The following is a 24,930-nucleotide window of genomic DNA, read 5'->3' on the forward strand; positions in this document are numbered from 1 at the left end:
TTAGCCGCCGAAGCCGTAGAGGGTGCGTCCCTGGCGCTTGAGCGCGTACACCACGTCCATGGCCGTGACCGTCTTGCGCTTGGCGTGCTCCGTGTAGGTGACGGCGTCGCGGATCACGTTCTCCAGGAARACCTTGAGYACGCCGCGCGTCTCCTCGTAGATGAGCCCCGAGATGCGCTTCACGCCGCCGCGCCGCGCCAGCCGCCGGATGGCCGGCTTGGTGATGCCCTGGATGTTGTCGCGCAGCACCTTGCGGTGCCGCTTGGCGCCGCCCTTGCCGAGCCCCTTGCCGCCCTTGCCCCTGCCGGACATGCTGCCGCTGAAACTCGCACGACTCGCCGCGAGTGGCGGGAAGCGGCGCCCGCGCCCGCCCTATATGGCCGGCGGTCCGACCTGGTTGGGGACTGGCGCGCGCGGCGGGGCCGCCCAGGGGCGGGCTCTGCTCCTGCTGCTTCGCTCCGCTCCGCTCCCTGCCGCCCCGCCCGCTCCCCGGGCCCTGGCGCGGCCACGCTCCCGCGCGCGGGGCGGGGCGGGGCGGGGCGAGAGGCTCCCGGCGCTCGGAGCCCGCGGGGGGCGGCTCCGCCTGGCTGGCGGCAGGAGGGGCTGCGGGCGGGCGGGGGGCCCGAGTCGGCAGCGAGACGCGGCCGGTGGGGGCGGGAGCCCCGGAGCCGCCGCCCCGCCCTCCCCGCCGCCATTTCGCGTCGCGCCGACAACGGCGCTGCCGGAGAGGGCGGGCCCSTTTTCTCCCTTTGTGGCCTTTCTGCTCGTGCTCGGTGTCTCCAGCTACGGCCACAGCTCCCGCAACGCAACGTTTACCTTTCGTGCCAGCCATCAYGGGGCTGTAGCTGCGGGTGGAGCTCCTGTGTTTACACAGGTATCGCAGCAGGTTTGTGTAGTAGTCGTTAATGGATCCGTTATTTTTCTCTTTCTCCTAAGAGATCGTATGTTGTTGTAAATATCGTGTATTGTGGGYGGCAAATAGACGCTTAATCAACTAAATATGCAAGATAAGCTAGATTTTGTTATGAGCAAAAATGACTTCAGTTTGCTCTGCATAAGCTGATTATCTTAAGGATAGATTTCCAGGCACTGTTCACTTTTTATGACATTAATTTTTACTGTAACAGTACTGTAGGGAGCAGCAATACTCAGGCTTCCTAAGCTCCTCTAAGACTGAATTCATTRTTCTAATGTACTGTATTTTTTTCAGCACCTTGAAATTAACGAATTATTTTATGCACTGTAATGCATAAATGATTTGAATGATTAGTGGAGTAAGAACTTTTGAAAATAAAAGAAAACATTTTCCCCCCTCTATTTATATTTGATACACGAGTACATTACAACAGAAATCTCTGTAAAACTTCTGCCTACTGAAAAAATCTACTGCTATTTGATTCTTATTTCTTTAGTTCTGGACCTTATCATCCACATCCACATCCATCCACACACATATGTGACAGGAATTTTTGCTGATRTTGGTAACTATTCATTTTACTATATTTTTACATGAAATCTTCTGTTTAAAACTACTAAACATTCTTCCTTTATTCCACAACTTTTGTATAGTTTGCTTTTTTTTTTTCCCCAAGAGATTGTGAATGGTTCAAGTGTTACATTCTTTCAGATATTTCACATAATCAGTTTCATCATCTTTAGGAGCAACCTGGAAAGGTGCCACATTCAATTCCCCTGCCATGTTTGGATATGTCGATTAACTGTTGTTAAAATATTTGTCTATTTTAGCACTTTTTTCCCTTTATTTATTTGCTTATTTATTTATTATAGTGCACTGAGTAGCCCTTTTCCTTGCCTTCTGTTTGTGTCTTTTTGGAAGTGTGACAATCCAGCTGTCCACATGTTGGACTGAACTCAAACAGTTAATGGCATAAATTGTCCTTCCCTCAGCAATTTATTGGCTCCAGAAAGGGTAAAGATACATGTTAATAAGCCTAATGTTTTACTATGAATATTGGTACATTGAACCTTTGTAGATATGACACCAATATCCTATTACATAGAGTAGATTGCTATATGTGTGTTTGGATGTTTTGAGGAAAATGGTCCTCTATTTCTTGACTTTTAATATCAAGCTACTTTTACCATGCTTACCTTTTGCATACCAAATTACAGAAAGNCCAAATTACAGAAAGGTTTTTTTTACTGCTTTTTTTTTTTTTTTTTTTTTTTTTTTTTTAGCATACTGTACATGCCTGGCATCTTTGTGCAGCCTTAGATGTGAAATAACAATATGTATGTTATTGAACTTTCATAGAACTCTTCAAGGAAGATAAAATTAAACCAAAGAGAACTGCGTACATCCAGCATGTATTTGCAGTTCAGACATTTCAATGTCCTTGGAAAGCAAGAGAGCATGTAGAGCAATTTGAATTTACTGAATTCTGGAGTAAAGCTTTATTTTCTGAAGTGACATCCTAATTTACTTTTTCTCTGTGGCTTGGTGTTCCTGGTGGCTTGTTCACAAAGTGCAGATTAATTCATGGACTTTCATTAATCACCTTTACAAAGCAGCTATCTCCATGACTCAAGAAAGTGCAGGGAAAGTAAAGAGTTCTTTTTTCCTCTGAACATACTGCATTGGATSGAAGAACCTTGTGATGTCTCTTTCAATGTTGGCAGCAGGCATGGGACCATGGACAGAAGGAAAAGGTTGGGAGATGACAGGAGAGAGAGAGAGAGAGAAAGGCCCTACTCATCTTCCCATTCCAGGTATGTCAGAGAAAGTTGCAATGCTCTAATGTTCCTTTACTCTTCTATATTGACTTTGAATCTCTGAATCACTGACCTCTCATCTTTTATTCTAGTTCATACCCCTGACATTTTCCAAGGGAATCCTCCAGAGAAGAAGGCTGTTTCTTGAAATACCGTGCTTTTCAACTGCGTACTTCAAAGCATGTTTCCTGTCAGAGATTTTTATTTATTTTTATTATTTATTTATTTATTTATTTATTTATTTTTGGTGTGCAGGAGGGGGCACAGGTTGAAGGAACTTGCTTAGTTATCTAAAGAAGATGTTTATGTCTCACTAAGTGCACCAACACGCAGCCACAGGAAAGAAAGACTAGGGAAGTGTCTGCCTCACCTTGCACCAGACGAGTGTTGTAATAATCTTGTGGTGTCCTCTCACGTTTCTGATTAACCTRAACTCTGCCTACTGTGCAAAGTCCTCTCATTTTATTCTTCCCACACAGAAATGTGCTCTCACGTTAAACTGTGCATTTGATCCATATTTTTTCTTCAACTGCTGTCTTACCAGCTAGGATGTGCTTCTAAGAGGACTGACAAGTAGGAAAAGAGCTACAAGGAAATAGTTCAGCTAGGTGCTGGCTGAAAGAAATAGGGTGAGTAAAGATCCTATGTGTTTAGAAGGGATTTTGACACTTCTGACTGGGATATAGGATATGGCAAATTTATGAAGAGATTCGTTCACTTGAGTTGATTATATATCTATATAAATATATATGCTATATTAATGATATATTTTTTTCTCTAGTCAACAGGATGGTCATGCAGAGACAAAAACCTGCCATATATATCTAGCCATTGTGCAATGCTCCGTTCTGTACAGCAGCTAATCTTACCTGCCATCCAGCCAGCCAGCCTTTGTAATGACCTCACTAGATCTCACTTTCTCAATTATTTGCAAAAATGCTATAATTTCAACGAAACACTTATCTTTAAGGACATCTACTTAAGTAATTATATTTCCCCCCGCCCCCAGGCTAATTGATTCTGAAGCCAACTTTGTGATTCTGCAATGCCACTTTTTGAGCAGGTCTTTTACATTTTACATGATCTCTTGGGAATGACTCAAACTCTAGTGCTCAAAGCTTCTCAACAACCAAAGTTTCCTGAACATCTGAAGAGACATACTGAGGCTGAACTTACTTCAGGAATCCCAGTAAAACCAGAGGTTGTCCTGAAGTCTGCAGCAGTCAGCACTCGTGAATCTAGCTGGTGCTATGTGCCCATGGTGTGCTCGCAACCCGCCTTGTCCCATCCCCTTCAACCACAGGTTGTTGATAACTCTTTGAGCTGTGGACTGTGTCTGACCTTTCAGATGCATGAGCACAACTTCATTCTTATCAGGAAGCCATTCCCTATTCTCTATTCCCTATTTTCTATGCCATTCCCTATTTGCTATGCTTGGCAGCTCAGTGTGTCCCTGATTTGGTGCTGGATCCTCAAGTTTGTGGGCACAGCCCGGGTCCCTGCACTTACTTGGACTGAAGTGGTGGACCTGGCAGCAGAACAGGCTGCTCTCCCTCTGGTCGGTCTGTGTCACACAGCAGGATTTCCCTGGTTTTTGTCAAGACATGAAGCAGTGATGCAAGACATGCTTGTCTTGTGCCTCTGCCTGTGATCTGGTGCTGGAGGCCTCCGCTGTTGCATCTAAAGCCGCTTTGCTCAACAAGGAAGCAAGACCAAAACCCAGCAGCAGGTGCCAGATGGAGCCGCCACACAGCTGGGGTGGGGGCAGCTCCTGCCCTGTGGATGTGGATGGCAGGGACCATCTCTGACAGACACATGAACATCCCTAAAATTCTCCTCTGCTCTCCATCTTTCTARCAGTTTCCTGCTGTAACAGGGCATTGCTATGGAGGAAACGTAACTGGGAGGTAAGTGTGCCAACAGCAAAGGCAACATGTAACAAGTTGTGCCAACAGATAACCAGATACTTTCTCTGTTTGTATTTTTTTTCTCTGTGTTCACATTTAAGCTTGTGACTTTTTATACATTGCTCTGTTTATTCAATAACCTTCAGTAGGGCTTGCAGTCTATTAAATGAAGGAGACTGCTGTTTGTCTTGGGGAGTCATGAAGGTACAGTTCATGAGAGTTTTGGAGATATGCTGTGAAAGCATCATGATAGGCTTAACATAGTGATGTATTCTCATATATCTCCCCTGTTGCTTCTTTTCAGCCACTCTTAGAACGCAGGGTACATCCAGGAGAAGGACTGGAAGTGCCTTTATAGCCCTTGTGGCAGGCTGCATTCCCCTCTGGCTCCTTGCACTGCCGAGGAGAGATCTCTGCAGCACTGTGGGAATGCAAAGTGAGGGATATTTCCATCCCAAGCTACTGTGAGGAACAAGGCTACCTGCGAGGCACCTCTTGCCATGGCCAACATAGCAACACCAGACACTCTTGTGGCATATCTGCAGTGGGGACAAAGCAGAACACCTGGAATTACGAGGTAAATAAATGTGGCCGTCTTCGAAGGAAAAGTAGTGAAGGTATCCTTACATATTCCTAGAAGACAAATGGGTAAATTTCTCAAGTTTATGAGGTCAAATATAATTTCTATGTTAATTACTAACCCAAGGGTTACTGAGGTCTGAGGGGATGCCTAAGCATCTAGGAAGGTTTCCTTGAACAAAAGGACTCCTTGTCTTCACAGATCCTTTATTTATTTATTTATTTATTTATTTATTTATTATTTCAAATGAAAGGAAAGAGCTGAAGGTGATGAATGAAAAGATGAGGATGGATCCACTTACCCAACTGTCCTCTACAGAACTGAGTTCTGGAGAATGCAGCTGCTGGCATAATCGTTAACACTTCATGATATTGATGCTAAATACTTTAATCTCCYAAAATGCCTTTCTGAATTGGTCACTGCTATATTAACTGCCATTCAATTGCACCAAATAGGTGAATATCACAGCTTGGTTTTTGCTCTAAGTGGGGGGAAAAAAAGAGAAAAAAAAAGAAACTAGCAAATTACCCCTGCTCTTCCTTAAGCAAATATTTTATTTTTCCAGCAATTTACAAAAAGTTTATATAATTTTGGGTCCTGATTTGTGCTTGTGTGCCTATGGTTCTCTCAAAAAGCCAAATGTAATTTTAGAAATAGATTGGTGGGCTTCAAACTATCGGAGGATGCAACAGATGAAGTTCCATAGCAGGGCAACGGATAATCTATAGAAAGAGGGGAGGATTTGGTTTCTACTTGAGATTCCTACCCACGGCTGAAGAGCAGTATCATTCATATGCACAGAGTGCAGGTTTTTTTTTTTTTTTTTTGTATTCAAAATCCTAAGGAGATGATATATAGAACTACCACCTAACAAATAAATAAATTAAAAAAATAAAAGATTTGCTTGTGTCAGCCTGGTTAGTATGGTATGAGTGTTTCTGCACTATGTAGGGATGCATGGAATTTTGTAGGCCTGAATGAACAGGATGTAGAGGTTTTGATGAGGATGAGCTCCTTGCAGAAGCTGCTTATTAAGCAACTTGTCTGCTCTCTCAGGCATCAAGTCTGCAGAATCAAAATCACTTTGCACAGTAAAACAGTCAAGTAATTGCTCCTTGGTCTTTTATCCTGGACAAACAAACAAACCAAAACAACAACAACAAAGTAAACCTAAGAACAATGGAAATACTAGATTTATTCACAGCAAAGGCTGTTTTTAACTACGGCTTTCTGCTGGGCTACCAGGGTGCTCATGCGCTCACTGCAACCTGAACCCACAGATTCACCTCTCTCTTTGAAGATTAAGGGCATGGAAACGACTCGTGGGGGAGGAGAGGGAGAAACAGAGGATGGGGAAGCAGCTGGAGGAGGAAGAGAGAGGAGGGAATGGGAGGCACTGCGGGACCCGCTGCAAAATTCGCAAAGCAGTGCCTGCTAAACCCAGCCACTTGTCCCAGTAGGCAGCTGCCGAACAGCAACAGGCCCTTGGAAGAAGAGAAAAATAGGGATCTGTGAGCAAGGAATAACTGTGCGTTATAGCTGTGCGTGATTTTGTTGAGCATTAAAGCTACATGGATTATATATTGACATCTGCAAATGGAGGCCTCGGCTGACTTTCTGCAGCTCCAATATAATTAGCTTTAAGGCTTCAAGCTGATTTTCTGTTTCCTGAATATGATCAGCATTGTTTCTGCAACAATTGTGAATGGAAGGAATCATATGAGATTCTGTGAAAGCCTATTAAGGCCTAAATCTTTTGAAAGGAAGTATTGGACTGGAATGGCTAAGCCATAAGAATAAGATATAAATACTGATATATTATTATTGAAGTACTTCATTCTCCCATCCTAAGCCTTTCACTACATCAAAAACCACTGGACTATCATTCTCCACGTGTAACCAGAGAGGAACACTGGATTTAGAATTAGCGGTTGTGTGTCTCATGAATTAAAGATAGAATGGAAAAAGATCTGCCGCATGTTCATTAGATGTATTAAACTTCTCTGATTCTGTATGTCTTGTTTGCCAATATCTAAAACGACCCTGTACGACCCTGTAGTATGTAACTAAGAGAAAAAGCAACCGTCTCTACATTGTATCTGATTTACAAGATTTATTTCTGTTTGATTGTTTTCTAGTTTGCTATGGATGGTGATGGAAAGTGGAAAAGGAACTAAATAGTTAAGTGAAAGTATTTGAAAATTACATGTATGCACGTTGTTTATTACATATACACACTTTTTTATTACATATACACACATTGTTTACATATACATACGTTGTTTATCTTTATTTGCACTTTGCTACATGAATATTCAAATAAGTTTTACACAGAACAATCCATAAGTTCACATATGCACTCTGCAACAGGCAATTAATTGCTTTCACTTCTATTGGCCTGATTAAGAAAAACAAGGAAGCAAATTATTTCCAGCAATAGTAGTATAACATTCCAAGTATATTTCAGTTAAAAAATAAGATATTTTGGCTTTCATGGTTTTTTTTCCTCAAATAAAATAAAAAAAAAAAGAAAAAAAAGTATGAAGGGAATATTGGTGATGTAGCAAATGGAACATTAGTCACAAGCTGCTATGAAAGGAAACCAGGCTTTTTATGTGCACTGTCTCAYGGGAGGACCATGGCTGGAGAGGCAGGATACAACAACAAAATTCCTAAGAGGATGGGAGTGAATTACCATGAGTGGGTGTAATTTGTTTTCAATAAAACACAGSAATGTAATTTCTACTTTAAAGTAGGTAAGATTCTCGTGTTTCCTTTGAAATTAAAATGCTAGAATGTTTCTGTTCTGAGGTGATGTTTGGAACATTAACGAGGGAAACTGGCTTGCTTTGTTGTCAAGAGTGGTTGAAAAAGAGGTTCAGTGCTTCAGCGTTGGGATTGGATTTGAAAAGTGAGGAAAAACTTCCCCGTCCTCTCGTCCCCCCCGGCCTCTACCCCTTCTCGCCCGCATCGTATTTCTTAGGGAAAAATGAAACGCAGGAGGCCAAAACTGAGGCTCGGAGGCAGCTATTTCAAGCCGAGGGTTTTTCAAACAGTCCAACCAGGGGCTTCAACAAATTAATGTCTGCTTCAGACCTGCTCCATAGATTTTACCCTCGGCATCGTCAATTATCTACATGTATGGGCTGTTGTGTATGCGGTATGAAAGCATGTGAGCTTTTCCAAAAACAAASAAACAATGAAGTTTATTATTTTAGAAATAATTCTCTAGTTTTCCATGACTTAGGAGTTCAKCATCGTTGCTGATGAAGCGTTACAGCTAATACAGTTTCAAACCCTACTGTTTCAAAGACTAACTTTTTTATAGTAGACGATAACAATAACTAACGATTCACAGATTCACAGATTCACAGAATATTTAAGGTTGGAAGGGACCTCTACAGGTCATCTAGTCCAACCTTCCTGCTCAAGCAGGCACACCTACAGCATGTGGCACAGGGTGGCATCCAGGCGGGTTTTGAAGACCTCCAGAGTAGGAGACTCCACAACCTCCCTGGGCAGCCTGTTCCACTGCTCTGTCACCCTAACAGTAAAGAAGTTGCTCCTCACCTGGAGACAGAACTTCTTGTGYTTCAGCTTGTGGCCATTACCCCTCGTCCTATCGCTGGCCACCAGTGAGAACAGCYTGTCCCCTTCCTCCCTGCATTCTCCCTTCCTGAACTTATACATATTAATCAKATCCCCTSTSAGCCKTCTCTTCTCCAGAGAAAACAGGCCCAGCTCACTCAGCCTCTCTTCATACGAGAGATGTTCCATTCCCTTAATCATCCTGGTTGCCCTTCTCTGGACCCTCTCSAGAAGCTCCACGTCCCTCCTATACTGGGGTGCCCAGAACTGAACACAGTACTCCAGGTGCGGCCTCACCAGAGCTGAGTAGAGGGGCAGAATCACCTCCCTTGACCTGCTGGCAACACTCCTCCTGATGCAGCCAGGATCCCATTGGCCTTCTTGGCCACGAGGGCACACTGCTGCCTCATGGTGAACTTGGTGTCAACCAGGACTCCCAGGTCCCTCTCCGTGGAGGTGCTTTCCAGCACATCTTTACGATACATCTTTAACTGAAAAAAAAAAAGAAGAAAAGCAGCAAATGGCTGAAGAAGAAACCTTTGAAATCAACTTCGTGATTTTCACCCTGTTTGCAGGAGACTCGTTATCCTGTGGTGCTTCTTTCTCCTCTTTCTCTTTGAAGTGTTAATTAACGCATTGCCATAAAATGCCTCGCTCTTCAGAGAGGGAATTGCAAAAACAGGAAGGAGCTATTCTGTTCTCGAGCCTCCAGATGCAGTTTTAAATGACAAAAGGAGGAGTTTCTCTCACTCCTCGGTTGAAGGCTCCTTCAGATTCCGACCTGGGGCGATCCTGGCTCCTCTTCATCTTGTATGGTGCTTTTTTTCCCATATGATAGACGAAAACATCCTACTTCATTTTCATTTGCCTCACGAAAGATGGCATGAACTGTGCAATATGGTGCTCTATATAATAAGTTACGAAGAATCATAGAAGGAAGATGTGTTTTCGCTCCTGTGGAGAACCACTTTTGGGAGTGCTACTAAAAGTACTAATCGCGAAAAGACTTTATTTATTTATTTATTTATTTTCAATTCTCTCTACTCCAATCCTGAAACACATTTGCAACAATGTCGGAGATTACTCCCACCGCCACAGCAGCCACTTTGACCTCGGCTCAACCCGGTCACGACCAAGAAGGCGGCGGCGGTGGAGAAGACCCCCAAGAAAGAGAAGAAATCAGCAGCTGCCAAGAAAGCCAGGCAGGCGAAAGGCCCCCCTTGTTTTCCCCAAACAAACAAATAAATGAACAGTGAAAAGCYCGGCCAAGACCAAAGGCAGTGAATCCTCAACCTGCTAAGCCCAGGGCGACTAAGCCCCAAASGGCCCAAGGCGGTCCTCAAGAAGTAAGTGATATTGACAAAATAAACTTCTGCCGCAACCCCTTAAGAACCAACCTGGCTGGCTGTTAAAAAACAATTTGCTTCGCGATTTTTCCCTGCTGTTGCTTATGTGTGGCTTTGCTGGCTCGTACACAGAAACTTACAGAATAAGAAAATATGTCGTAGTGTATTTAGTCAGAAATCACGATTGTCCCTTCCTGCTTATTCCTCCCTCACCCCCACCAATATTTATTCGAAAGAGTCGACAATGCCTGAATCTGGCGTTTATTACCTGAGCTGTAAAATCACAAAGAGTCTTAAGCCACCGCTGGCCTAAGAAACTCTGTAGCCCTGGAGGACGGCAAAGAAAAAAATAAAGATGAAGTAAAAGAGTCGCATGAGGGCTCATATAACGCTTCCTGGCACTTCCTAACAAAGACCTTGGTCCCCCCTTTCCGTATCCTAAGCGCGGGAGACGGCTGCGGCGCGGGAGGATCCGCAGCGCTTCTGGCGCCGCGTTTGAAACCAGAGCGCCGTGCGCGGATTGGGCGCCGCTGGCCACGCCCCCTCTGCGTCACGGCAGCCGCCGTCTCCTCCCCGGCCGGGGAATGTCGCTCCCGTGCCTGTGAAACCCGGAGCACCAGCTCCAGGCTGCCCTAAACCGCTCTTCGCACCACCTTCCCTTACGGCATGAAGCGCTGATTGAAGTTCGCCTTCTCAGCCATGCTCATTCTGATATATGAACACATGGTTCTATCTATGTGTTCGTTTTCAGCGTATGTCACCTTAGAGAGTGTGCTATATTTACTTTTACCTACATATGCATATATATACACACACATATATATACACTTACAAAAGCATCAACGGGGCTCAGCTTAAACATATATATTTACATTTAAATGATTTGTTACATAGAACCATAATTATCTTGCGATTTCAAAGTATTAGCAAATAATCTTAGTGCTGGTAAACTCAAGTGTTTCTGGTCTTTTAGAGAAAAGTTGTGGGTGGCTCTGAAAAGAGCCTTTGGGTTGTTTCTTTGATCAGTTTCACTTGGCCTTGGCTTTGTGGCTGTCGGTCTTCTTGGGCAGCAGCACGGCCTGGATGTTGGGCAGCACGCCGCCCTGCGCGATCGTCACCTTGCCCAGCAGCTTGTTGAGCTCCTCGTCGTTGCGGATGGCCAGCTGCAGGTGGCGCGGGATGATGCGCGTCTTCTTGTTGTCGCGCGCCGCGTTGCCCGCCAGCTCCAGGATCTCGGCCGTCAGGTACTCCAGCACGGCCGCCAGGTAGACGGGCGCGCCGGCGCCCACGCGCTCCGCGTAGTTGCCCTTGCGCAGCAGCCGGTGCACGCGGCCCACGGGGAACTGCAGCCCGGCCCGCGACGAGCGCGACTTGGCCTTGGCGCGCGCCTTCCCGCCCTGCTTCCCGCGGCCGGACATTTTCTCTGTATCAGAAGAGAAAAAACTCCGCAAATGAGACAAAGCTGCGAGAAGAGGCGAAAATGACCCGAAAACCGCCACCCTGCCTTTTTATAGCTTCTTTGTGGGGTTCAACAGGACTTGTGATTGGGTGAGAACGAGATTGTGATAGCAGCCAATGAAAAGGCTGGTGCTGTAGCGACCAATTGACGCGTAGCTGCTTGTGACATCAGGACTGCCATCTGTCCAATAGAGAAGTGCAGCCGCGAGTCGTCTCATTTGCATACGGCCCCTATAAAGGCGGGCCGCGCCGCTATTGTACGTACGTTGTTCCTGCGGTAGTGAGGGAGCGACAGGCTGGTGAAATGCCGGAGCCAGCGAAATCAGCCCCTGCCCCGAAGAAAGGCTCTAAGAAAGCCGTCACCAAGACACAGAAAAAAGGTGACAAGAAACGTAGAAAGACAAGGAAGGAGAGCTACTCTATCTACGTGTACAAGGTGCTGAAGCAGGTGCACCCCGAYACGGGCATCTCGTCCAAGGCCATGGGCATCATGAACTCGTTCGTGAACGACATCTTCGAGCGCATCGCCGGCGAGGCGTCGCGCCTGGCGCACTACAACAAGCGCTCCACCATCACGTCRCGGGAGATCCAGACGGCCGTGCGGCTGCTGCTGCCYGGCGAGCTGGCCAAGCACGCCGTGTCGGAGGGCACCAAGGCCGTCACCAAGTACACCAGCTCCAAGTAAATTTCTTGTTTGGAAGATCGTCTAACCCAAAGGCTCTTTTAAGAGCCACCCACGTTTTCAGTAAAAGAGTCGTTCACAGATTCAGCTGGGTGAGTGGCGCTGGTATTTAATGCGACATCAAAGGGGTACCTTAAGCGTTTCTCGAGTTTAGCTTCGACTTAATTTGTTTCGTTTGTTCCTTTATTTAGTTTAAAAATTCGAAGCGGTTTTGTATTTGGAAGCTTTAGAGAAAAAAATGACATATGTAAGCCCTAGCTCCCTAGTCATTTCCCACGTCCATGAAGCTAGTTGAAAAYGAGAAAAAAAAGTTAGAAAGCTTTTAATAATTCTGCTCTTAAATACTTTTTTTTTTTTTTCTCTCCTGATTATTAAGGTAATTACATCGACACTGGCTGTCGAGTATGAATTAAGAAATATGCTTAACAAGACTTCAAGCTTCTTTAACATCTTTTAAATGAAATAAATACTATTTTTGGAGGATTAAAATTAATGCTTATTTTTGATTTACCCTTCTTGTCTTTTACGAAATATTTCCTACCCTTTAAAATAATTGCTAYTTTTGTACGTTCTTGCTGAAGCCACAGCGTTGCTTGTTTACTCCGAGAGATCTATGAGGATTTTGCTGCGACCTCTAGAAGATGTTTCATGATATATTTCGCACCATGCAAGGTTAAAAAGGGAATAGAAAATCCTCTATTTTCACCACTTCACTTCCCTGACGGGTTTGATAATGTGCTTCTTTGTAGTCCTTTAAAAAAAATAGAGAATATTCACGGGAGAGTAGGAATGTCAATAATGTCTGTGAAGTGAAAGAACACACGGGAACAATAAGGAAATAATGAGCTTTAAGGAATAGAAAGATTGAAGGATAAGCAGCACTTTCTTGAACGTTTAGCAGAGGACGATAAGCAAAGTTCGATTTCCTCCCTCCACACGCACTCCCCAAATCCTACCAGATTTGCATCTATCCTTGGCAGTCAGATACGAGCGCATGGGCAGTAATAGAAATGTCTGTTCCAGGAGATGAAAAGCGCTCTGCGCAAGCGGGTCGGTGACCGCTTTGTGTGAAAATTTCTGCCGCCCCGGGCCTCGTTGCTTGGCGCAGATCCAGGGGTCGAAGAGAAACCGGAGCGAGGAGCGGATCCGGAGCGGGCGGGATGAAAGAGAGAGAGAAGGCGCGGGGGGGAGGCGGGGTGGAGCGAAGGGAGGTGGTGGGGGGGAATAGGGTATGGGGGGGGCAGTGGGAGCCCTGCAGAGCGCGGGCTTCTCCAGCCGTTTGAATCGCCCAATGGCATTGGCGCCTCCTCCCTAGCCAATCACGGCGCGCGGGTGTCTATAAATAGCGGGCTCCGCCGCTGCCACCTCCACAGTTTCCTCTGGGTTGGGGTCTGGGCTGCGGCAGCTGCTCCTGCGATGGCGCGCACGAAGCAGACGGCGCGTAAGTCGACGGGCGGGAAGGCGCCGCGCAAGCAGCTGGCCACCAAGGCGGCCCGCAAGAGCGCGCCGGCCACGGGCGGCGTGAAGAAGCCGCACCGCTACCGGCCCGGCACGGTGGCGCTGCGCGAGATCCGGCGCTACCAGAAGTCGACGGAGCTGCTGATCCGCAAGCTGCCCTTCCARCGGCTGGTGCGCGAGATCGCGCAGGACTTCAAGACGGACCTGCGCTTCCAGAGCTCGGCCGTGATGGCGCTGCAGGAGGCGAGCGAGGCCTACCTGGTGGGGCTCTTCGAGGACACCAACCTGTGCGCCATCCACGCCAAGCGCGTCACCATCATGCCCAAGGACATCCAGCTGGCGCGCCGCATCCGCGGAGAGCGCGCCTGARCCTCCTAGTAGCCCARYCTTTGTCAGTTTTGTCAGACTATCGAAAACCCAAAGGCTCTTTTAAGAGCCACCACATTGACACGAGAAAGAGCTGTAAGTCTTAGTTTGTGTTGGGGAAGGATGCATTTTTTTTTTTCCTGCTTCTCTGAGGCTCCTATGCAAGTTGGTCATGGTAAGATTAAACGTGTGGACCATATTTCGAGGGGGTTGAGCAGGATATGGAACAAACTGACCAAAGTAGTTGCTGTTTAGCTTTTCATGCTGATCGAGTGTGCATGTTTAGGCTAGAATTTTTCTTTGCTGCCTTTCTGTGTGAGCAGACTATACAGAATATTTTTCTCATCCTTACAAATTTTTTCTTTAGGAAAAGGATAAGCTGGGTTTTTAAACATACATGCTTTTTCTTCTTTTTCCTTACCCTTTTAATTTCCTAAGTAGAAAGAAGTCCATTCCTGTTTTTTCAGACAGCCTGGGGCGATTCTTTAATTTCACTGCTGTTTTTTTCCCTGTTGTCCCTGGTAATGCGAGTTCGTCTGCCCTGAGGGATGTCCCTGGACACCAGCCATTCTCAAGGGCTGTTCGTTAATCCACAGGGGAAACTGCTTCCCCGGGTGGGCACGAGGTCTCTGAGACCCACCCCCCCATTGCTAAAGAGAAGAAATTTATGCTGCTGGGGGACCCTTTACTGCTGTGTGTGTCCTGGCTGAATATCCATACGTGTCTATTTGGATTGAGCCTCCCCCCCCCCCCCGCGCCTCGTCTGCTATATTTGCTAAATCTCGACAGTATTTACTGAAGCTGGCACAGAAAATATTTTCCCTGGGAATGGTGGAATGATTTTAGACCGCTAAAAATTTGATATTGTAATAGAAATTTCTGCAAGATTCTTATGTGAAATACTGTGCCACCCAGCATGGTCCTTGGTGCTAGCTTCTAGCGAGTGTATCTAAAAAACAGGATTTCTCCCTGACTGGATTTTCGTTATGCATTTGCACAGTCCCTTGATCTTCTGCTTAGCAACCCCATCCCTTGAAAATGTAATTCTTAAAAATAACTACCTATTTTTTTAATGTACAGTTAATATATCATTTCGGATGATCCATGGTCTACTGCAACATCAGAATAATGCTTAAAAGAAGGAACTCAGAAAGTGTTGGATTCAAGTGAGTGTAGCTTTAATTTGCTCATTGATAGGGTGCTACACAGTCTTACACAGAAGAAATAAGTATCTTTCAGTGTCTGATGCTGTAAGAATATTTATTTTCTTTTAATTTCTGGTTCTTTTCACCTCAAACTCTTCCTTTTCCTGTTTCAGGAATTCATACTCTGCAGCAAAATCTGACCAATCAAGTTCCTTGATGCACCATTTTCTTTTGCTTTTTTTTTTTTTCCCTTCCTCTGCTTGCTTTCAGCCATTTTCTATTGCTAAAACTCAGAGGGTTAATAGGGAGGGGAAAATGGTTCCAAAATAACCCCTTGGGAACTAAATTATGCAGACTATACTCCTGCTGTGGGTTTTGCTCATTAATAAAAGGTTTGTGGGTTTTTAATACAGTTTAATTTTGTAATAGGATGGTTGCAGTAATGATTATTGCTATGGATGTGGTATAGTTGCAGAAGTTACTAGGTAAGTTAAATATATTTTCATCTTACTGTTTATTTGATGCAGGGGAATCTATTCTTGCCTACTATCTAAACCTACTTATAATATTAACAAGTTTATGATGATGAGCGTAATAATAAATGTAAATCAACTAAAATGTCATGTTGGTATTTTTAGTGAATTAACATCAAATACTAACTAACAAAATGATAAAATTTCTCTAAAGATTTGAGAAGTCTTCCTTATTTGCGAGATTAGAGAATAAATCTTTTGGGAGGAATGTGACAGGAAGAGAGCATTAATTTCTCTTAAACATTATTGGTACTATTCTGAGGACTCTGTTTTAATAAATATTGGGTTACTCTGAGTCTTTCTACAATTGTGTATTTGACAATCAGTAATGCTCCATCCATTATAATCGAGAAAGGAATAGGCCTGCAAGGCTTCTATCTTTTTTTTTTTTTTTTAAGTGGCATGCAGTGACAAAATGAAAACCGTCATAGGAATTACTAGACATGTTTGCATGTGGCATATGAATTTGGGGGGAAAACTGAATATCAGGCAAGCCTGAAATACTACTACCTAGAAAGAGCACTAAAAGCAAGCCATTTGGCTCTAACATTTTTTCCGAGAGTAAATGTTTAAGTCCCTCCAGCATTACCATCCTTTTGCTGCTTTTTATAGGATGGAGCTTTGCCTGCTGAATCCATCAGGGAGAGCCTGGCTGCATGAGCAGCTTGCTCACTAGCCAAAGGRCTGCCTTGAAATCCGCTGGCTCATAGTCACATAAGGTGCTTTTGCTGCCAACTCTAACTGCTCTGTGAGATGTTTGTTCCTGGCTCTTTTTCCAGTTTCTGTGGGTGGTCTGGTGCTTGGGAAGATCTGGTTTAAGTCACTCCTGAAGAACAGACTTCCTCTCATAATTAATAGGTATAATTGCATATAATCTCTGAGATTGGTTGGAATTCCTCCTAATTCTCATTGGAACTGCATGAAACTGTATTTGTACAATGTGTTGCAGTTTTAATCACTCATTATTGCCTGCTGGAAGAATCCTTTTTCTCTAAGAAAATTCAAAATCAGCTCCACTTTAGGTGTTGAAGAATTATCTGGAATATTTATATTTTCCTTAATGGAGAAAGAGTGAGTTTTTAATCTGAACTAGTTATTGTAAAATGACATGGGAATTTCCAAGAAAGATGTTTGCTGGAGATAAATCTTCCCATCACATTCTTTTTTTGCAAGTCTCTTTTTGCAGTTTCCCTGTTGAGTCAATTCTCTATTTCTATTCCTCAGTGACCACAAACAGTAAAGCCTGGGGCTGGTGCCTACAAGTGGTCAATCTCCTCTTCCCTGGTAGCCTGGGCATTTTTAAAACATCTTAGAAACATAACACTTATCACAGCAATATCACAGAGCCCTTGCTCTGTTCTCATCTTATATGAGTTTTTGGAAGAGCAACCAGCTACTTACTGTGAGTCTCAGTGAAACAGAAAGCTGTAGTCTCATCAAAGCCGGCACTCATGACTAATACAAAGGCAACCTGCTCAAATGACGTGTTACAGAAACCAGTGCAATGTTATTTCATAGCAACAGAGAACCATGAGCTCACTTTGATATCTTGTTTTTGAGGTTATTTTTGCACAAAAAGAAAAGTATGTATGTGTGGGGAAAGTCACTTTGAAGTTTTAAAACTTCACGAGGCATAGGTATGCTGGCAAACATCATTTGTTAGCATCTTCTCTTTATCTAAGGGAAGTCAGGAGAAGGGAGCACTTCCAGCTTTTCCAATCCCTTTGTTCTGGCCTATTTATCACTTGTAGGACTGTATAGTGGTAATATGCCAGATATTAGGGTCTGTGTGAAAATTATCACCTCTCAATTTTAAGAATATCATACATGATGGGCTGAACTGTGATGGGCAGCATTGCTCCAAGGAATCACTCCTATCTGTACAGAACACACATCTGCTTTGTAACTGAAAAAAACCCCATAGCTTTTAGGACTAGAGGAAATGGCCACAAGCTGAGGCACCAAAAGTGCCACAGGAACTTAAGGAAACACTTTTTGACAGTGAGGGTGCCAGAGCCCTGGCACAGGCTGCCCAGGGAGGTTGTGGAGTCTCCTTCTCTGGAGATCTTCCAAACCTGCTTGGATGCAGCCCTGTGCCATGTGCTCCAGGTGACCCTGTGTGTGCAGGGCGGTTGGACTTGATGACCTCTGAGGTCCCTTACAACCTTAAGCATTCTGTGGTTCTTAATCACTAGCAGGAATGAGTGGTGGCATTTGCTAACGCCGTGAACTCTCATAGCATAATAATAACTGGATTCTGTGATGGGTGAAAGCTCTGTTTGTCCATATGTGACTGATTACATTCTCAGAACACTGGAGTTTGTACAAACTTTTGACCGATACCGAGAATGATATGAATTGGAATATGGTGAGTGTGAGCACATGACAGAATGGCAGAAGAATAGCTGCAAATAGCAGAAGTTGATTGTACCAGGATGTGTCTGAATCTTGACTATTTACTACATGTAACATCTGGACATCCAGTTTGAAAATAAAAAGCACAGAGGAATGAAAGCCTGGGACAATACACTAAAGGAAATGAGAAAAAATTATGGCCAGATCCAGAGCAATCCAAAAACAAAATAATCCTTTAAGGAGACAAAAGAAAATGAGTAAATCTAAATGGTCCCGGAAATATAGAAGGATGGAGAGACAGAAGATTGGAATTGTTTTCAGCTTTTAACTCCTGCAAGAGGCACATTCAGAGGCAGGCATATATTCAAAGTAAGGTTTTCTCTTCCCTTCTCTTAGCTCCCAGAGCCCGGATGAGGGCTCATCATTACCATTTCTTGTCCTGCAAGTGACTCTAGCAAGCTCACTGGGCATGTGTTTTTCTTGGATCTATCGGTTTTCCTGTGTGTCTGTGTTTTAGAGTACACAAGCAATTACTTTTCTTTGAAACAAAGTTACTTTTTCCTCTTTATATATCTTTATATATTGTTTCCTTTATATATCTTTATATATTGTTTCTTTTAACTTCCTTACATCCTTTGCTACAGTGCTGCAACACTACTTGCTACAACTGCTTTCTACTGATGAGTTCAAGAGTTGCCACCTACAATTCATCACGTGTAGAGTAAAGGCACAGAATGAATAATTTTATGGATTGCAAATTAAGATGTCTATGCATATCATTAATTGCTAATGCATTTTGCAAAACTCCAGCTTCTGAAAGGTATCTATCACTTTAGTTAAATCCATGATGGTGACAAGTTGCAAGCTTTTGTAGTATCCTTAGAGACTTTCAGAGTGCGATGGGTGAGATTTTTTCCTTTTAGTTTTGTATTTTTTCCTCTCTATTTGTGTTTGCTTGCTTGTTTCTTTCCTCTTCCTTAATATTGGATTAGCTTAATTATGGAGAGAGCCAGGACAGCGGCATCATTTTCAGAACTGGCTCCCTCTCTTATGCAAGTTGCATCCAGAAGAATTGGGAGCAGTTTCCAGCACAGAAATGGGAAAGTTCTAAAGAAAATGTGCCGCCAGACTTGGTCATCTCCTGTTTGCCAATCTTTACTATGCTGTGCTGTGTCTCCTGTTCCAAAATATACTCAAGTACTACATATAGACTAAATATAGTTAGAATTTTCACTGTGTTGATCATATTTGCTACATATCTCTTTCTACAGCTCGCTCTCACCTTTGTCCTGATCCATCTCCATGCTTCTCTGAAAACTCCCCATAACTTTATTTACACTCCTTTCCTATATCATAAATATTCAAGGTATGGTTATGAGCTGTTGAACTGTTATTGCAAAGGATCCACCTGCTCTCTGCACATAGCTCTGCCACCCTCCCTCTACCACCCTGCTCTTTTATTTTTCATATTATAAAGCAGACACCAGTCATCCATCAGGATGGACTGCCTGGTATTATGAAATATGAAATTATGACTTTAGTAACTTCTGTTTGTGAATCCACTAAGAAGACAGATAGTCCATAAGGACATACTAGCGATCAGCGTCAGTAAGTGCTCAGATTTAAGCAAAACTTTTTGAGCAAAACTTGAAAATCTATATGATATTTTCTCACAAATGCTAGCATGATCTGCACACATGGCAAGCTTAATTCATTGTATAAGAATCATGAAAACAGGGAAGGATGACCTTTGTGACTCAGTGTTTCAAGAAATGCCAAAAACAATCAAATAAAAACAAACAAAAAAATACACAACAAAGTAAAAATTTTCCAGTGCATTTCAGAAACAATTCTAACCTTCAATGAGCTGAATGTAAATATTGCAAGAGAATATTCCTGGTCTCTCTGGTTCATATGAAGATAGTAGAGCAAGTGGAACACTGCTCAAGAATCAGAACACAGCAGATCACACTCTGACAATGTGCTGATAAAGGACATTTGTATGAAAATTGCTGTATACTTTACTGAAGTCAGCCAACTGAATATTAAAATCACTCTTGCACAGATTTTAAAGGACTTCCTATGAATAAAACATGCTGGCTACAGGTCAGATTAGTTGGTTAGGTATAAAGTATTACTATTACAATTATAAAAGGCAACTGTTCATGACTAAAATCAGGCCTTTTTTTTCCTTAGTCCTACTGGAGCTGGCCTTCCCAGAAGATCTCTTGAGCAGAGGAAACAGGTTTTTTTCAGTTTCTAACAATCATTTGTGTGTGCATGCACACACACCTATTCAAATGAATTTGACAGGGGAAGACCTTTTCAAAGGTCTGAGAGAAGTGACTACTACACAAATTCCAATCAAAATGAGGGGGAAGTCACTGTCCTGCTATCTCAGGCTACTTTGTTAATCTCAGTTCAGACTTGCGAAAACTTACCCAGACAAAATGGGACTCTCCACTCCCACAGTCAGTGCCTGAACTTTGCAATAAGGTAAGCAGCACCGTCAGGCTAGTTCTTGCTATTTAACTTGTTATCCAAATAACAATAAGAAGCCTGTGAGTTCACCCAGCAGTGTAGGCTCGATCTACATGGATTTTGAGTGTGATACAGCCAATATTGGTTATTTGTTTGAGGAGTGAGTAGGAAATTATTTTATGAATACTTGTGTGCATGTGTGTATAATAAACACCATTTTGTCTTTCCATTGTTTCTGGGAGATATAGACTTAAACAAAATAGAAAGTTCTTACCTCTGTGCAGTTATTAGATTTCTCAAGCTGGATGAACCTGGAATGAATGGCACTGAAAACCACATTAGAATTATATCAGAAATATATAGCAATATATAGTATTTTATATACAAGATCATTGTGATTACTGATAGTTTTTATCTTTAATACATCAGAAATAACATCTAGGGTCATTCATAAAGGGCTTCTTGGTTGAAAGTACAGCGTAAAACTATAATTCACCACAATGTCCCCGTACTTGTACAAAACTGCACTTTGTGCTGCACAGACAACACTGCCACTGAGGGCAGAAGTCACCTGCAATTCCCTGAGCCCCTCCGAAAGCTCTTGGGGGCCCTCTGGGCTTTTGGCTGCTGCAGAGGGGGCAGTACCTGTGTAATTAGATCCCCTTTCCTCCTGCAGACATATTGCCATATAATTTTCTTATATTCATCATTCATATGGGTGCTTCCATAAAACATTATGGTTATTGTTTTGCATGATAGTTGCTGGTTTTGCTCTGTAAGAACCAGAGTCTTAACTGATGTTTTATGTCTGATTGGAGTCTGACAGCAAGGTTCTAATGGCTCTCTCACTTAATAGTGAAAAATAAAATAATTCAAATATAGGAATGAAGTAAAATATGAATGCTGATGGGGTTAATAAGATATCAAAGTACGATATCCAGCACATCCTTACTTCAAAACAATAAAATTACATGGGCCGTGATCCTTTCCTAGACAGTATACAGTTACCAGTCAGGCAATAACCTGAATTATAAAATAGATTACTGTGTAGTTTAACCTCAAGGACAGTAAGAATCCACAATCACCCTTTTTTTTTTTTTTTTTAGATTAAAATGTCAAGCTCCTACAAAGTGCTTCTGTGCATGTAAAATTGTGTTTAGTGTCAGTGTAAATTATCCAGATATTATATATGTTGAAAAGTAATGCTTATTAGGTTGAGTAGCTCTCTTTCTGAAGTTAGGGAATTAGTAAAATTAGAACACTATTCCCTAATGTTAATCTTTAAAGGTATTAGGAGTATTCCTGCTTTAATTGGCACATGATCAGCAAAAAGATAATGTGAGGGAGAGTGTGAGATTATTTCAAAGTTTGTGCTTTCCATTCCATTCCAAGATGCTGACAACAAACGTATCTCTTGCTTCCTCAGTAGGAGACATTCCGAGGACACGATGTCTCTGATTTCAGTGTTTTCTCGCAGTCTCCTTTCCTCTCATGGAAAGAAAAGACAAGAAAACAAAACAAAAACACATATAAAAAACCAATTAGCTTATGTGTCAATGGTAAAAAAATACTTGTTAAGTAAATGTAAGAAGTAGCATATGTGTGTGTTAATAAGTATATGCACATGAGAAAAGGTGATGATTCACATAGTAACAACTACTGTGCAGTACTAAAAAGGGGGGAGGAGGAAAGGGCTGTCTATAACGGATGAGCATTTTTTCCTTATTTTATTTATTTTATTTTATTTTATTTTATTTTATTTTATTTTATTTTATTTTATTTTATTTTACTCCATAAAAAATAGGGATCACCACAAAAAAAAAGATTGGACAAAAAAAATAAGACAGAGATTATTTAAATATGCCCGATAAAGGCCGTTATATAGAACAATAAGAAAAACAAACACTAGAAAGCAGCTAAGCACAAACAGGGTCGGGCCGGGGGCGGAGCGGGGACGCGGGGCGAGGCGCCGCATTGGCCGGATTTTGCCGCAGACCCCGGCTCGGGCGGGAGGGCCGGGGGCGCCGCACCAGAAGCAAGGGCCGAAGCGCAACCCGCCCCGCGCCCACCCAGGCCGAGAGCTCCTGCTCCTGCTGCTCCTGCTGCCGCCGCCGCCGCCGCCGGGAAGTCGCCCGCGCGGGGCCCGCGGCGGGGCGGGCTCGGAACGCGCGCGGGGACGCGCAGGGGGGCGGAGCGCCTGGGGAGAGGAGCGAGGCCGGGGAAAGGCGCGGCGACCGCGAGCGGCAGCGGGAGCCCCGGGCGGGGAGCGCTGGGCGAGGGGGGCAGGGGTCCCCCTCAGGGCGGCGAGCGGGGGGGAAAGGCGGGGACTGCGCCCGAGCAGCCGCCTCCTGGCGGGCCCCGCCCCCTGTCGGCGCAGTCCCCAACCAGGTCGGCTCCCAGCCGCTATATTGCCCCGCGCCGCCGCCTCCCGCCACAGCGGTGCCCGGCAGCGCGTCTGGCAGCATGTCCGGCAGGGGCAAGGGCGGCAAGGGGCTCGGCAAGGGCGGCGCCAAGCGGCACCGCAAGGTGCTGCGCGACAACATCCAGGGCATCACCAAGCCGGCCATCCGGCGGCTGGCGCGGCGCGGCGGCGTGAAGCGCATCTCGGGGCTCATCTACGAGGAGACGCGCGGCGTRCTCAAGGTYTTCCTGGAGAACGTGATCCGCGACGCCGTCACCTACACGGAGCACGCCAAGCGCAAGACGGTCACGGCCATGGACGTGGTGTACGCGCTCAAGCGCCAGGGACGCACCCTCTACGGCTTCGGCGGCTAAAGTGCCTCATTCTGCAAAGCTTAACTGTTAACACCAAGGCTCTTTTCAGAGCCACCCACAAATTTCACAATGGGAGCTGTTTYTTAACYMTKMSWRRYTASARMMCGMRKYAMKKYKTWTKKWRKSTTWYWKTWMMTWWAMWMWYMWCTRWTTYYKCMWTWMAWTYWWWYMWAWRRWRWTWMWWTTWTTTKYCMWTKKAMWTSCMGMCCYTKTTWKRRRRRARARSSARYWSTTKSYCMTWMGSKTTTYRSWMSTARTKWWWAMWWSRKRWYYKYCWWMGYKCMTTYTRARASWGCKWGMTWTAYSRMYWYAYTRRKSMWSTGKWASWAMAWKKYCAKSWRTWWCAYKAAKKWYAWTAYRTMMWYWKYSTKRRKWWARAWGMMWGYKKYCASSWRSACMWRWKWMAKMACSWTRWWMAMWKARAKWGARYWRMAKRSWWWKMWWWSYMTKYWRYTCWMTYTMWKTKWWYAWSGTKMTKWMWYWKGTSYWSSTGRMMRCWKKCWTYTWWMYYMASRMWRWKKAYRTAWTRWMMTTMRTGWWAYWSMTGRMMWTKTWSTWMCASWKSMYYARTRWRKYSRTAWAKCWMGCWSTYTYARAAKGMRCKWWGRMRRWYMYSWWKTWWWMAYTASKWSYRAAAMSCKWAKGRSMAASWRYTSSYTYTYYYYYMWAAMARGGKCKGSAWKTMMAWKGRMAAAWAAWWKWAWYWYYWTWKRWWWRAWTKWAWKGMRRAAWYAGWKRWKWKTWWAKKWAMWRWAASMYWMMAWAMRMMKTRMYKCGKKYTSTARYYWSKMAKRGTTAARAAACAGCTCCCATTGTGAAATTTGTGGGTGGCTCTGAAAAGARCCTTGGTGTTAACAGTTAAGCTTTGCAGAATGAGGCACTTTAGCCGCCGAAGCCGTAGAGGGTGCGTCCCTGGCGCTTGAGCGCGTACACCACGTCCATGGCCGTGACCGTCTTGCGCTTGGCGTGCTCCGTGTAGGTGACGGCGTCGCGGATCACGTTCTCCAGGAAGACCTTGAGCACGCCGCGCGTCTCCTCGTAGATGAGCCCCGAGATGCGCTTCACGCCGCCGCGCCGCGCCAGCCGCCGGATGGCCGGCTTCGTGATGCCCTGGATGTTGTCGCGCAGCACCTTGCGGTGCCGCTTGGCGCCGCCCTTGCCGAGCCCCTTGCCGCCCTTGCCCCTGCCGGACATGCTGCCAGACGCGCTGCCGGGCACCGCTRTGGCGGGAGGCGGCGGCGCGGGGCAATATAGCGGCTGGGAGCCGACCTGGTTGGGGACTGCGCCGACAGGGGGCGGGGCCCGCCAGGAGGCGGCTGCTCGGGCGCAGTCCCCGCCTTTCCCCCCCGCTCGCCGCCCTGAGGGGGACCCCTGCCCCCCTCGCCCAGCGCTCCCCGCCCGGGGCTCCCGCTGCCGCTCGCGGTCGCCGCGCCTTTCCCCGGCCTCGCTCCTCTCCCCAGGCGCTCCGCCCCCCTGCGCGTCCCCGCGCGCGTTCCGAGCCCGCCCCGCCGCGGGCCCCGCGC

At 44.8% G+C, this 24,930-nt stretch overlaps 6 protein-coding genes and 1 long non-coding RNA gene across 10 annotated transcripts in view; 4 read left to right on the forward strand and 3 right to left on the reverse strand.

The window, feature by feature from the left end:
- LOC112959475 (histone H4) lies at positions 1-327 on the reverse strand. The gene has a single exon (XM_026053495.1). It carries the CDS (start codon positions 310-312, stop codon positions 1-3), a length of 312 nt encoding a protein of 103 aa, XP_025909280.1. The 5' UTR covers positions 313-327.
- A 428-nt stretch (positions 328-755) lies between these two features.
- LOC112959476 lies at positions 756-6,546 on the forward strand. Of its 4 annotated transcripts, none has more exons than XR_003251619.1 (4): positions 756-874; positions 2,641-3,362; positions 3,515-4,640; positions 4,945-6,052. It is a non-coding gene; the product is annotated as an uncharacterized LOC112959476 (long non-coding RNA). The 4 variants fall into 4 exon arrangements; XR_003251620.1 differs by lacking the exon at positions 756-874 and adding an exon at positions 6,277-6,546 and having other exon boundaries at positions 2,194-3,362; positions 4,945-5,217; XR_003251621.1 differs by lacking the exon at positions 756-874 and having other exon boundaries at positions 2,194-3,362; positions 4,945-5,217; positions 5,474-6,215.
- Positions 6,547-11,083: 4,537 nt separating this feature from the next.
- LOC112959471 (histone H2A-IV) lies at positions 11,084-11,574 on the reverse strand. The gene has a single exon (XM_026053492.1). It carries the CDS (start codon positions 11,570-11,572, stop codon positions 11,183-11,185), a length of 390 nt encoding a protein of 129 aa, XP_025909277.1. The 5' UTR covers positions 11,573-11,574; the 3' UTR covers positions 11,084-11,182.
- A 330-nt stretch (positions 11,575-11,904) lies between these two features.
- On the forward strand, positions 11,905-12,374 carry LOC112959474 (histone H2B 8). Its single transcript, XM_026053494.1, has one exon. The coding sequence runs from the start codon at positions 11,917-11,919 to the stop codon at positions 12,295-12,297; it is 381 nt and encodes a 126-aa protein (XP_025909279.1). The 5' UTR covers positions 11,905-11,916; the 3' UTR covers positions 12,298-12,374.
- Positions 12,375-13,710: 1,336 nt separating this feature from the next.
- Positions 13,711-15,347, forward strand: LOC112959470 (histone H3). The gene is made up of 2 exons (XM_026053491.1): positions 13,711-14,214; positions 15,199-15,347. Exon 1 carries the CDS (start codon positions 13,711-13,713, stop codon positions 14,119-14,121), a length of 411 nt encoding a protein of 136 aa, XP_025909276.1. The 3' UTR covers positions 14,122-14,214; positions 15,199-15,347.
- A 7,748-nt stretch (positions 15,348-23,095) lies between these two features.
- On the forward strand, positions 23,096-23,489 carry LOC112959472 (histone H4-like). The gene is given in 2 exon segments (XM_026053493.1): positions 23,096-23,341; positions 23,343-23,489. Coding segments are annotated over 2 exon segments (342 nt in total). The 3' UTR covers positions 23,439-23,489.
- Positions 23,490-24,269: 780 nt separating this feature from the next.
- Positions 24,270-24,930, reverse strand: part of LOC112959442 — a 31,741-nt gene continuing 31,080 nt past the window's right edge. Inside the window, exon 5 of the mRNA XM_026053462.1 lies at positions 24,270-24,602. Coding sequence (XP_025909247.1) covers positions 24,290-24,602 — 313 coding nt within the window. The 3' untranslated portion in view covers positions 24,270-24,289. The remainder of the gene's footprint in view (positions 24,603-24,930) is intronic.

Source organism: Nothoprocta perdicaria, unplaced genomic scaffold, assembly GCF_003342845.1.
Source record: "Nothoprocta perdicaria isolate Ctin4 unplaced genomic scaffold, notPer1 scaffold_116, whole genome shotgun sequence".
NCBI classification, from domain to species: domain Eukaryota; kingdom Metazoa; phylum Chordata; class Aves; order Tinamiformes; family Tinamidae; genus Nothoprocta; species Nothoprocta perdicaria.